At 38.1% G+C, this 14,334-nt stretch overlaps 1 protein-coding gene across 6 annotated transcripts in view; it reads left to right on the forward strand.

Moving 5' to 3' along the window:
• The window catches only part of SPIRE1 (spire type actin nucleation factor 1), a 211,802-nt gene that overhangs the window by 181,739 nt on the left and 15,729 nt on the right, over positions 1-14,334 (forward strand). For all 6 annotated transcript variants that reach the window (XM_027576299.1, XM_027576300.1, XM_027576303.1 and 3 more), the window contains 2 exons: positions 3,912-4,084; positions 6,853-6,943. In XM_027576299.1, coding sequence (XP_027432100.1) covers positions 3,912-4,084; positions 6,853-6,943 — 264 coding nt within the window. The remainder of the gene's footprint in view (positions 1-3,911; positions 4,085-6,852; positions 6,944-14,334) is intronic.

Below are 14,334 nucleotides of genomic sequence, written 5' to 3' on the forward strand. Positions count from 1 at the left end.
AATAATAAGGATTTCTTCATTGGAACAGAAAGTTCTTAGTAATCAAACTACTTAAAAATTTTGCTTAAAAATATGTTCCACTGGGTCTTTTACAAATATATAGTATGAGGTAAAATCACACACAGTATTTAGTCTTATATGTGGAGAAGCCTGTTATGTAATTTTTTTAATTAATTCCATTTATCTCAAAGCTTTGAATTCAGTATGAGGTTATTATTTCAGTCAGTGAACTCAGTTTCAGTCAATGAGCTCAAATTACAGTTATCAACCTCATAGTAGTGTTCAGACAAGAAGAGAGCTATTAGGTCATTTCTCAAATCTCCTGCATTGAGAATGAAATGAACTCATGGCATCCACAGTCACTCAACAGTTTTCCCCTAAACTTCAGGTCAGATTTTTGCCAGACTTTAAGTACCACCAGTATTTTTTGAATTATTTTAATATACCATCAATGACTTTTAAAATTTCTTTAGGAAAAACATCCATAAAGCCATGTATCTGATATATGTTTTCTGAAGCATCAAAATAAATATATAACCATTAAAATTTTCAATGTTCCTCCATGCACTAGTAGTGGTCTCACCCTTAGGGAAGCTTTGACTTGGAGGAATGGAGATGTGAGACCCACCGCGGAAAGCTGACAGCTTCTCTTCTCACAATACCTGCCGTGTGGGCGCCTCGATTGGGATCTGGGCAGCTAAGAGGAGACAAGGATGTGTGTGTTTTAACTTCTTGCTTTCTCTTAAAAGCCTAGCTACTACAACAACATGAGCAATTCTGTAGGAAGTGTATAAAATAAATTAAGTTATAGAATAAGATCTTTTAAGATATGCTTCAAGACTGTATTTGAACACTCCTTTTTTTCTTGAATAGGAATTAATCAGTTAGCCTAATCATTTCCTCCTTTGCTTTCTGGAAAACTTCTCAATTATTCCGTTAAGTGTCTCTACATCCCCTTAGGAAAGATTTATTTAAAGATTTTAACCTTTAATTTTGTGTAAAAACTTGCTGCTTTTGCCCTTTAGTCCCCCTCAGCGCAGCCCCTCCCCCAGTTATGTTTTTGTTATAGCTACTTAACATCTGGAAAGGTAATAAGAAAATTAACGCATGTCTTGTCAAGTTTTCTGTTAAAAATTTTATGTTAGGGGCGCCTGGGTGGCTCAGTCATCAAGCGTCTGCCTTCGGCTCAGGTCATGGTCCCAGGGTCCTGGGATCCAGCTCCGCATTGGGGTCTCTGCTCGGCAGGGGGCCTGCTTCTCCCTCTCCTACTCCCCCTGCTTGTGTTCCCTCTCTCGCTGTCTCTCTCTCTGTCAAATAAATAAATAAAATCTTTTAAAAAAATAAAAATTTTATGTTAAATAAACGATAGACAGATCTGTCTTGTCTTCCTTTCCTCTCTCCTTCCTTGCTTACTCAAACCCTTTCTTCTCATTCACAGGGACATGTGCTCTGACCTTCTTGATCTCTAAAATTAGCAAAAATTGTAAATATTAAACTAGATACCTATCATTTATAATTAAATTTACATGATTCTTTTAATAATGTCAAGAAAGGCTATACTAGAACACGCTTATTCCCTGAATGTTTCCTGGAAATCCACCCCTTACACTTCAAGCATATAAAAATTGTATGTTGCGAGGGAAACTGCTATATTTTTACAATAACTGCAGTTACAGTGCTTTCCCTCCTAAAGGAGCTTTAATCATGTCTTATTTCACTTTCATGCTTAGTGTACCCTTTACCTTCAACCGCAGGAGTTTCACAGACTATTCCATGTGCAAAGATCAGTTTCATGTTGTTTGTCTGTAAATTAAATTATGCAGTGACTGCTTTTTTTTCACTTTTATTTTTTTCACTTTTAAATGCTATAATTTAGTAGTTATTAAACTTTGTGTTTAACACATCATTTGAAATACTGAAAAAAATTGGTTCCACTTGCATTGGAAGAGTGAGTACAGGGTACGGGGCAAAAAAGGTGGCCTTTAGAATCAGTACTAACAAGGAATCAAGTATCAGCTGTACCACACACTAGCTGTGTACCTGCCTGAGTCACCTGAGCCTTAATTTACTGACACATGGAGATAAAAATCAGTGTTAATAATCGCCAGCATTTATTGTGCGTTGTCGTATTGAGGAGGTATTTTATATGCAGTTGGTAACTTACTCTTCAAAAGGAGCACATGTCTATTGTAAGCCCATTTCACAGATCATGAAACAAGAGGTCAGGTGTACTGCACACCCTATTCGAAAGATGGGAAGAGATGAAACAACAATTGAGGCACTGTACTCTATATGTAGTCTGTACACTGCTCTGTGTGCGCTGTGCCCTGTACTCTGGATACTGTATACTCCATGCTCTGTCCACTGTACATACTCCATGCTGTGCATACCCTGTACTCCACAGTGTATACTCTGTGTGTTCTCCGATCCGCACTCTGTGCTCTAGTCTGCGCTCTGTACCCTGTACAGCATACACTCTGTGCTCTGTGGACTCTGGACTACTATATATTCTGTACTCTCCTCTGTACTACATACTCCACACTATATACTGTGGCCTTTAATGTTTTATTGGCACATGCGGCATCCACACTTGTTACTTCTATAGATGATTTTTGGCTTGGACGTAAAAGCCGCGCCATATTTATTTATATTATGTTTTTAATTCAAAGAACATGTATACTTTTGCCCTATACAAGAAACTATAACTTGTACTGATTGCATTTGCCTGCCATGGTTTGGATAGATTTTTTGCATGGTTTTCATTCTTTTCTAATGGATGCTGTCCTGTGATGCTTCTAAGCCTGTTCATGGGTATATATTGAATGTCTTCTTTGCCTGTATACTTCCATCCTTAGGTATTTCTAATGTATTTTTCCGTGTATACTTCCATACATAGCTATGCACAATGGAAAACTGAATGAATAATATGCATATTCAAAATAAAGTCTTGGGGCTCCTGGGTGGCTCAGTCGTTGGGTGTCTGCCTTCGGCTCAGGTCATGATCCCAGGGTCTTGGGTTCGAGCCCCACATCGGGCTCCCTGCTCCGCGGGAAGCCTGCTTCTCCCTCTCCCACTACCCCCTGCTTGTGTTCCCTCTCTCGCTGTGTCTCTCTCTGTTAAATAAATAAAAATCTTTAAAAAAAAAAAAAACCTTACCTAAAAAAAAATAAAGTCTTTCATTTTACAAAAATATACTCTGTACTATGTACTGTATCTGTATCCTTCACACCCTATGGTCTGTGCTGTGTAGTCTGCAGACCTGGTGCTCTGCGCTCTGTGCTCACACATACCCGTACTCCGTGCTCTGTATACACTGTACTCTGCTGCTGTATTTCTCTGATCTGTTGTATTACCTTCCCACCCAGATTTGAGCTCTGAATAATCTACATCAGCTTATCTGAAGGAATGTATCCCAGATTCTTTGTGTTCATGTTTATATGAATATAGATTGTTCACTATTTTGATTTTCAAATTAAACCATTTTCAAATCTTAAAGCCATCTGCCTGCTATGGCTCTGTGTATGCCACCACTTTGGTCCATCTATCACTAGCTCTTTGGAGACAATAAACTAAAACTAGCTTCTCTGGGTTCTCTCTCTGCAAGATTAAGAAGTTATAGTCAGTTATCTATAGGATTCCTTCCAGCTCTAAGTTCTAATGTATAAATGTGAATCTGTTACTATTTATTTAAAGGTTTCCTTTAATCTGACAGTTAATATCTATCAAAAATGTTTTACATACATAGGCGTTACTATATCAGGCCCCTGTGTTGTATTTGTGTGACATGGAAGTGCGATGTCAGCTGGCTTGTGGTTTGTGCTACCAAGTGGAGGTACTTGGGAAAGTGCATTTGGTCTACTGATTACTTTTCTTAGCTTAGAAAAGGTAAACTTTTGCCTTTCTTTTACCAGATGTAACTACCCATGAATCTCCAAAGAACATTGTGGAATCATCGATGGTGAATGGAGGTTTAACATCACAAATGAAAGAAAATGGATTGAGTGCTGCACAGCAGGTGCCTGTGCAACGGAAGAAGCTCCTCAAAGCTCCAACTCTGGCTGAACTGGACAGCTCTGACTCCGAGGTGAGTCCCACGACAGCCCGTTTCATACATCTTGACTCCATGTTCAGAATGCAAGCCCTGTCTGACCTAGTTTACTAACCATGTTGCCCCAATTGTTGTTTCATCTCTTCCATCTTTCGATTAATAAAGTTAGGATTGAAATTAATTTGTTTAGCAGGAAATGAAACAGCGGATTACTTACTGTTTTTCGGGAAAGACCAGTACAGTGGCCATAGTTTATAGGATAAGTTTTGAAATATTTGTATGGTCTTAGATTATAGTGGTATTAAAATAAGTAAAAAAAAAATGCAAACGTATTATCTTCAGGATGCTTCCCTTTGTTTTGGGGAAGGAAAAAGAAAAAATATTTTTCCATGGATTCTTCTCTCTCTCACACACACACACACCTACCCATAGTGAAGTTTGTTCTTTCTGTAATAGTAATACCAATAGACAGGTCTGCAAAAGAAAACTCTGCTAGGGTTCTCCAGATTTCATCTTTCCCCTGCTTCCCTTTGGAGGAAGACCTCACGTCCTCCCTGTTTTTCAGAAAAAATCAGGGTGCTGGTGCTTCCCAAATCTCTCTCAAGCCCTTTGTCTACAGCATCAGTATTGTGTATCTCCACTGTGTAAAATGAAATTACATCCTTGCCTCCCTCTTCCCTCAGGCCCTGCCAGCAGGGCCAGACAGACAATACGCACACACAGCCGGCCTCCCGGCTTCTGTTTGCTGTCGTGGTTGCTGGCTCCATCCGCTCCACATTCATCCAAGTTAGAATTAAGGAATTATTCTTTAATCACCCAGACCAGTTTCTGAGACGATTCTGGCAGCCTTCAGTACCACCCTTGGAGCAAAGCAGCAGTGAAGGAGCAGCAGGAGTTCTGGAAGTGACCTTGTTCCAACCAGGACCTGGTTAAGAGTCACTGGTCAGGATGTAGAACTAGAAAAGGCCTAGTTTAGTGAGTGTCAGAGACTGGTAACTGGATCAGACAATACAAACAAGCAGGTTTCTGGCAATAGCTTTAGAGATCACAGACCATCATGATCCCCCAGCCAGGCAGAAAGTGTTTAGTCGAGGGAATAGACATGACAGGGCAAGCCAAGGAGGAGTCTACACCTACATCCTCTCTGTGAGGAGATCTGACCTCCAAGTCCCCTGGCACCTTCTGAGTGTCTTTGTGATTCCTCTGGGCCGGGAACTAAGCCTAATGAAGATTAGATTTCAAGCAGTGAGAAATTGGGTGCATCTGCCTGTGGTGGGCATGCATGGGCAGAGGATCACCAACAGCTGCTGGGAGCAAATCGCAAAAGGCCTTGCCACCATGCCAGTGCCCTCACCACTTCTCTGTCTCTTGCCGACTGACTTGCACTCACCCAGCTGCCCCAGGATGGACTCTTAGTTGTTCACAGTGGGAGCAAGTCAGAACAGCAAAGAGGAGTGGTGTGGAACATGTGGACATGCTCAGAATTGGACTTTAAAAATGTTTCTGGGGAAGGTGGGCTGAGGTATGTGAAGGGGGTGGGGGTGGGGGTGGTTTCTGCTGTTTAAATCAAGGTGGCACCCATCTCATAATTATTTGGGACTACTGTGTATGTCTCCTTTTTCTTTTCCTAAGAGATACTCTTGGCTTTTATTTCCTTTTGACCTTTCATAGGCAGAAGGAGGTCATTCTAGTTGCTTGCTAGCTTTTTTGGAGATTTGTGTGCCCTCTACACCGTGTTCAGGTTGAGGCTTTGGTTACATTGCTTGATTTATTCTTCATGGTATGTACCAAGACTGGGGAGGTCACTGTTCAGACCTTCTTTATTTGAACTGTGTGGTTTACAAAGGCTTTTTTCATCCCCTGTTCTTTGACCAGATCCTTTGTATTGTAGCTTATGTGAAACCAGTGCTTTCAGCAGTAGGTTTTAGGTGAGGCCATTTATTGTGAATGGCTAAATTAGTTCTTAAAGTCACCTTAACTCAGTAGGTCAGGGAGATAATGCATTCAAAATGCTTAACACATGTCTCATATAGTCATAGGTGAATATTTTAACCTAATTTTCTTTCTTCCACATTTAAAATATTTAGCAATTTTCTATAGATATTATGGAAAGACATTGTCTTGTGGTTTATGTATATCCTCAATCACATAGTAGATAATAAATTTTTTGTGAATAAATATTGTACTTCTTCCTGGTATAATCTGAAACAAATTAAGAAGGTCTCGTCTCATTGGTAATAGGAATTTAAATTTTATTTTGCATAATGTAGACATTTTTCTAGATTCATATGACATTTGGTGAAATGTTTATTTTCATCCATTTATTCAACAAATATTAATATTTATTCATCACTTACTAACAGTGGGTTTGTTACTAACAACAATGAATGAGACACATAGCATCTACCTTCATCCAGTTACAATCTATTACTTTTACAAATGTGTTAAATATTTTCCTAATAATGATATTAACCACCATTCACTGTGTGCCTGGTAATGTGTTAAGGATTTTGAGTGCATTATCTCATCTGATCCAATAATACAGTGTAAAGATGGTATTAAATACGAAATGGTGGTACTGAGGTGAGAAACTTGCTGTGTCACATCACTCTAATGAGGGACAAAGCCAGGACACAAACCCAGGCTTGTCTAATTTTAGGTACCTTCTAACTTATCTTCTATTTGCCTTTAACCTTTGATATAATGTGGTACCTCACATTAAAATAAATCTCTAATAGTAAAATGTTATTAGCTTGAGAGCACTAATGTCTTAGTGCTTATTTCTCTGCCCACCCCTTTCTCAGGAGGAAACTCTACACAAGTCAACCAGCAGCAGCAGTGTGTCTCCCTCCTTCCTTGAAGATCCCTTAGTAGAGGCTGTGTCCATGAGGAAGAGTGAGTATTTGTGGTACAAAGAGCTAGCATTGGATTCCTTCAGAAACACACTGGACCTAGAATAGGGAATCCCAAAGTGCTTTGTGATCATTTAGGGTGGAAAGAGCTAACCCTGGAATTTTCCCTAGTCAGGAGCATAAATATGGTTATATTCCTAAAATCACATGGTAAGGTAGGGCTGAACTGATACCTGGGCCTCAGGTTCTTAACTTATAACAGATCAGTCACCTTTGGGTTTACAGATAATAGTTGTAGGGAATAAGTCAACTGTTTCTGTGTATTTTTTAGATTAATTTACCTCCTTGTCTGAATTTAAGCTGGGAGCCCTAAATAATCACACTTGTTATCATTCCCACCCCCACACGTATACACATATCCATACCCACATACGTGTATGGATAGTAAAAACGCCTATATAACTCTTCATAGGTTCTGAACACAGAATCTAAAGTTAAGTGATTTTTAAATGCTTTTTAAAAATTTATTTATTTATTTATTTATTTATTTATTTGAGAGAGTACAAGTGGGGGGAGGGGCAGAGGGAAGGAATCTCAAGCAGACTCCACACCAAGCGTGGAGCATGATGTGAGACTTGATCCCACAACCCTGAGATCACAACCTGAGCTGAAATCAAGAGTTGGATACCCAGCCAAATGAGCCACCTAGGCACCACATTTCTAAATGTTTTTAATAATCTTTTTTGTGTATAAGATCATTGTAAAAGATTTAAAAATTACACATTAAGGGAGAGGATTCTGGGAAATGGTGGAGTTGGAAGCACCAGGAATCTGTCCCCCACCTAGACAACAGTTGTACTGGCCGAATCTCTCTGTGTAAGTCCTTTGGAACTCTGAGTCTGTTGAAGGCTTGCAACTTCCAGGGGAAGATTAGATGAAACATTGTGGTTAATTTCAGCTCTTAGCACAAAAGCAGCTACTTGTGGCCCACTCCAGCCACAGTGTACTGTTCCTGAAGCAGCTGGCCCATAGCTTACAGGAGCTAGAGGGGCAAAAAGAACCCTGGCCTCCAAATATTGGGAATCTGTCCTCGATTGCTGCATCTGATTCCAAAGGTGTAGACAAAGAGTCAGTGATTATTGTTGCTTTGTTGCAAGCTCCCTGCATGCTAAAGTGACTTCCAGGGGATCTAAAGGGCTAGCCTCCTTACCCACCTCCTTCATTCTTAGCTTTTTCCCTTCTGGGAGCCAGACATTAAAGACTAGAATATCCAGAAACTACGTATATGTCGAAAATTATAAAGTGACAATGCATGCCCAGGGAATGGCTCATAAAAGACCTGAGAAGATCTTAAGTTTACTTCTCAGGCTGATCCTCAGCACAGAGACAGCCTACAGCAATCAAGAAAACAATAAACAAAAACCATAACAAAAAACAGCAGACCTTGGAAAAGGGGCAGCATCTGAATTACCACATTATTAGATTCAAATGTCCAATATTCAACAACAACAAAACAACAACAAAAAATCACAAGGCATACATACAAAGAAACAGGAAGGTATGGCCCATTCAGAGTAAAGAAATAAGTCAACAGAAACTGTCCCAGAAAAAGAGAGCGATATGCCAAACAAAGACTTTTTAAAAACTGCTTTAAAATGCTCAAAGAACTAAAAGAAGATGTGGAGAAAGTCAAGAATCCAATGTGTGAACAAAATGGAAAGATCAATAAAGAGCTGGGAAACCTAAAATGAAACAGCAAACAAAAAATTCTGGAGCTGAAAATTCCAATAACTTAAATGAAAAATTCACTAGAAGATTCAAAGGCAGATTTGAACAGGCAGAAGAAAGAATCTGCACACTTGGAGATAGGACAATGGAAAGCATCAAGTCTGAAGAACAGAAAGAAAAAAGACAAACAGACTGAGAGACCTGTAGGACACCATCAGGTGTACCAACATATGCATTGTGGGAGTCCCTGAAGGAGAGGAGAGAGAGAAAGGGGCAAAAAGAATAATTGCAGAAATAATAGCCAAGACTCCCCAGATTTGAGGAGTGACATGAATGTTAACATTCAAGCAGCTCAACTAAAATGAAAGGGACCCACACCAAGACATATTGTAATCAAACTTTGAAAAGTAAAAGGCAGAGCAACAAAAGAGAAATGGGTCACTACATACAAGAGATCCTCAGTAAGATTTTCAGTATATTTCTCATCAGAAATTTGGTGGCCAGAAGATAGTGGGCCAATACAGCTTTCCACCCCACTATCTGAAAGTTTTCTTTACACCACTTCACTTTTTATGAAAGACCAGCATTAATATCTGTTTTAGCTAACTGAAAGAAATCCAAAGAGGATTTTCACTTTTACAAAATGCTTCAGTTGCTTTTTTGGTTTATGCCATTTCAGCTTACAAAAGGTTTCACAGGAATGCTGTACTTTCAGATAGTGGGAGAAATCTGTATATTCAAAGTGCTTTAAAAAAAAAAAAGTCAACCAACAATCTTATATCCAGCAAAACTATTTTTGTTCAAAGTGAGGGAGAAATTAAGACATTCCCAGATAAACAAAAGCTGAGGGAGTTCATAACCACTAGACCTTACCAGTAAAAAATGCTCAGAAGTCCTACAGGGGGAAATGAAAGGACACTAGACAATAATTCAAAGCCATAGAAGAAATAAAAATCTCAGTGAAATACATGGGCAATTATAAAAGCTAATAATATTGCAGCAATGGTTCGTAACTGTACTTTTTGTTTGCTACATAATTTGAGAGACTAATGCATTTAAAAGAATTATTAGTCTATATTTTGGGGAAGACAGTGTATAAAAATGTAATTTTGTGACACCAGCAGCCAAAAGGGACTGAGACAGAGCTCTAGAAGAGCAGTTTTTGTGTGTTACTGAATTTACTGCTATAAATCCAAATCAGAGTGTTATAATTTTAGGATGTTAAATGTAGTCTCCATGGTAACCAACAAGAAAATAGCTACAGAATATACACAAAAGGAAAATGGGAAAGGAATTTAAACATTTCATTATAAAAAAAGTCAATTTAACATGAAAGACAAGAAAGAAGGAAAAGAGAGACAAAAGCTCTAAGGCATATTGAAAACAAAGAGCACAGTGACAAAAGTCCCTCCTGATCAGTAATTACTTTAAATGTAAATGAATTAAACTCTCTAATCAAAAGCTGGAGATTGGCAGATTGGATAAAAACACATGATCCAACTATATGCTGGCTAGAAGAGACTCCCTTGAGACTCAAAAACACAAACAGATTGAAAGTGAAAGGATGGAAAAGATATTCCATGCAAATAGTAACCAAAAGAAAACTGGGGAAACTATACTGACATCAGACAAAATAGACTTTAAATAAAAAAAAAGTTACAAGAGACAGGGGACACTATATTAATAAAAGGTTCAATGCAGTAAGAAGACAGACAGTTACTAACATTTATGCACCTAATGACAGACCATCAAAAGCAAAAACTGATACAAATGAAGGAGAAATAGACAGTTCTACAATAATAGTTAGAGACTTCAGTACCCCTCTCACAATAATGGATAGAACAACCAGACAGAGGATAAGGAAGAAATAGAGGACCTGGACAACACGATAAACCAACTAGATCCGACAGACACATACGGAACACTCCCCCTAACAACAGAATATACGTTCTTCTCCAGGGCACATGGGACATTTTCAAGGATAGACCATATGTTAAACTATAAGTTAAGTCTCAATAGATTTTAAAGGATAGGTATCATACAAAGTATCCTCTCTGGCCACAATGGGATGAAGTTAGAAATTAGTAACAAAAGGAAAACTGAAAAATTCACAAAACTGTGGAAATGAAATAGCACACTTTTTAAAAATCAATGGATCAAAGAAGAAATCACCAGAGAGATTAGAAAATATTTAGAAATGAATGAAAGTGAAAACACAATATACCAAAACTATGGGACACAGTGGAAACAGTGCTAAGGTGAAATTTAATGCTATGACACTTAAATTAAAAACAAAGTTCAGTGATTAGTCACACAATAAATGTTCCTGTTTTAAGAAAGGAAGGAATGAAAAAAAAAAGGAAGGAATGAATGAATGAACCAACCAACAACCTAACTTTACAACTTAAGGAACTAGAAAACGAACAAACTAAACACAAAGCTAGCACAAGAAAGGAAATAAAGATTAAAGCAGAGATAAAATATAGAGAATAGAGAAATAATGGAGAAAAATCAATGAAACCGAAAACTGGTTCTTCAAAAATATCAACATAATTGACAAACCCTTAGCTAGATAGACTAAGAAAAAAGAAGACTCAAATTACTAAAATCAGAAATGAAGGGGCAATCATTATTGCTGATTCTGCAGAAATAAAGAGTTATGAGAGAATATCATGAACAATTACCATCAAATTGGATAGCCTTAATAAAATGGTCAAATTCCTGGAAATGCCAAGCCTAGCAAGACTAAATCAGAAAGATAGAAAAAAATCTGACTAGACCAATAACTAGTAAAGATACTGAATTAGTAAGCATAAACTCTCCCTACAAAGAAAAGGCCTGACTCTGATGCCTCACTGGTGAATTCTTCCAAACATTTAAAAAAAAACTATCAATCCTTCTCAAACATTTCCAGAAAATTAAAGAGGAGGGAATACTTCCTAACCCATTTTATGAGACCAGCATTACCCTGATAACTAAAGCCAAAGACACTACAAGGACAGAAAACTATAAACCAATACCCTTTACAAATACTGATTTTTAATTTTTTTAATTTTATTTTTTTAAGATTTTCTTTATTTATTTGGCAGAGAGAGACACAGTGAGAGAGGGAACACAGGCAAGGCGAGTGGGAGAGGAAGAAGCAGGCTTCCCGCTGAGCAGGGAGCCCAGTGCAGGGCTTGATCCTGGGATCATGACCTGAGCCGAAGGCAGACGCTTAATGACTGAGCCACCCAGGCACCCCAAATACTGATTTTTTAAAAGATCTTTAACAAAATACTAGCAAACAGAATTCAGCAGTATTTTAAAAGGATTATATACCCTGACCACGTGGGATTTATTCCTGACTGCAAGGATGGTCCAACATATAAAAATTGATTAGTGTAATACGCCACATTAACATAGTGAAGAAAAACCACCACAGGATTACTTCAATTGATGCTGAAAAAGCATTTGACAAAATTGAACACCCTTTCATGATAAAAACTTCAAACTAGGAGGAACTTCACAATAGAAGGAAACTACCTCAACATAATAAAAGCCATGTATGAAAAACCCACCTCAGAGGCGCCTGGGTGGCTCAGTCATTAAGCATCTGCCTTCGGCTCAGGTCATAATCCTGGAGTCCTGGGATCGAGTCCCACATCAGGCTCCCTGCTCCATGGGAAGCCTGCTCCTCCCTCTCCCACTCCCCCTGCTTGTGTTCCCGCTCTCACTGTCTCTCTCTCTGTCAAATAAATAAAATCTTTAAAGATAAAGAAAAAAAAAAACCCACCTCAAACATACTCAGTGGTCAAAGACTGAAAGGATTTCCTCTAAGAAACAGAACAAGGCAAGGATGCCTGCTTTCATCATTTCTGTTCAAATGCACTAAAAATGCTAGTGATAGCAATTTGGCAAGAAAAAGAAAGAAAGGGCAGCCAGACTAGGAAAAAAAAGGTAAAAGTATCTCTTTACAGATGATATGATCTTATATGTAAGGAAACCCTAAAAGATTCCACACAAAAAAAAAACCTGTTAGAATAAATGAATTCAGTAAAGTAGCAAAATATAAAGTCACACAAGAATCAGTTACATTTCTATGCACAAACAATAAACCATCTGAAAAGGAAATTATAAAAGCAACTCCACTTATAATAGTATCAAAAAGAATAAAATACTTAGGAATTAACCAAGAAAGTGAAAAACTTGCTCACTAAAAACTACAAAACATTGGTGAAAGAAATTAAAGAAGACTTAAAAAAGGGAAATACATCCTGTGTTCATGGATTGGAAGACTTAATATTGTTAAAATGTTTACATTGCCCAAAGTGATATACAGATTCAGTGCAATCCCTATCAAAATGCCAATGACATTTTTGCAAAAATAGAAGACAATCCATTCTTTTTTTTTTAAGATTTTATTTACTTATTTGGGAGAACATGAATGGTGGGGAGGGGCAGAGGGAGAGGGAGAAGCAGACTCCCTACTGAGCAGGGAGCCAGACATGGGGCTTTATCCCAGGACTCTGGGATCATGACCTGCACTGAAGGCAGATGCTTAACCAATTCTACTTCTGATTATATAAGCAAAAGAATTGAAAGGAGAAAAAAAAAAAAAGAATTGAAATCAGAGTTTCAAAGAGATATACATCCATGTTCATAGCAGCAGTATTCACAGTAGCTAAAATGGAAGCAACCCAAGTGTCCATCAGTGCGTGAACAGGTAAGCAAAATGTGGGCTATCCATACAATTGAATATTACTCAGCTTTAAAAACGGGAAATTCTGTAATTGGCTACAACACAGACGAAACTTTAGGACCTGTTGCTAAGGGAAAAAAGCAATTACAAAAAAGGCAAATACTATATGATTCCATTTATATGGGATTCTTAGAGTGGTCAAAATCATAGAGAAGGAAAATAGAATGGTAGTTGCCCGGGGCTATAGGTAGGGCAGAATGGGAAATTATTGTAATGGTTCCAGAATTTCAGTTTTACAAGATGAAGAGTTAGGGGGATGGAAGATGGTAATGGTTGCACAATGATATAAATATTTAATACCACAGAACTCTATAGTTAAAAATAAAGACACTAGGGGCACCTGCATGGCTTAGCTGGTTAAGTGTCAGGCTCTTGGTTTCGGCTCAGGTCAAGATCTCATGGGGTTGTGGAGTTGAGCCCCGTGTGGGGCTCCGCACTTAGTGCGGAATCTGCTTGAAAATTCTCTCCCTCTGCTCCTCCCCCTGCTCATGTGCTTGCTCACTCAAATAAATAAATAAATCTTAAAAAAATAAAGACAGGTGTGCCTGGGTGACTCAGTCGGTTAAAGTGTCTGCCTTCAGCTCAGGTCATGATCCCGGGGTCCTGGGATTGAGCCCCATATCAGGTTCCCTGCTCAGCGGGGAGCCTGCTTCTCCCCCTGCTTGTGCTCTCTCTCTCTCTGTCAAATAAATAAATAAAATCTTAAAAAAAAAAAAAACAAAGACACTAAATATATTTTATGTATGTTTTACTGCAATGGAAAAAAAAATGTTCCAGGAGAAAAAACACTTATATATTAAGATAGTCTTAGAACATTGATTTGATTTCTTATACACATGGAGTTTTTAGTGATTAAAATTCTTTAGTATTTTGATTTACTTAATCAGATTATATCAAGAACAATAGGAGCTGATCTTGGTTTTTACCTATAATTGATATTTGGTCAGACCAATTAAATATTATAG

Source organism: Zalophus californianus, chromosome 14 (assembly GCF_009762305.2).
Source record: "Zalophus californianus isolate mZalCal1 chromosome 14, mZalCal1.pri.v2, whole genome shotgun sequence".
NCBI lineage: Eukaryota > Metazoa > Chordata > Mammalia > Carnivora > Otariidae > Zalophus > Zalophus californianus.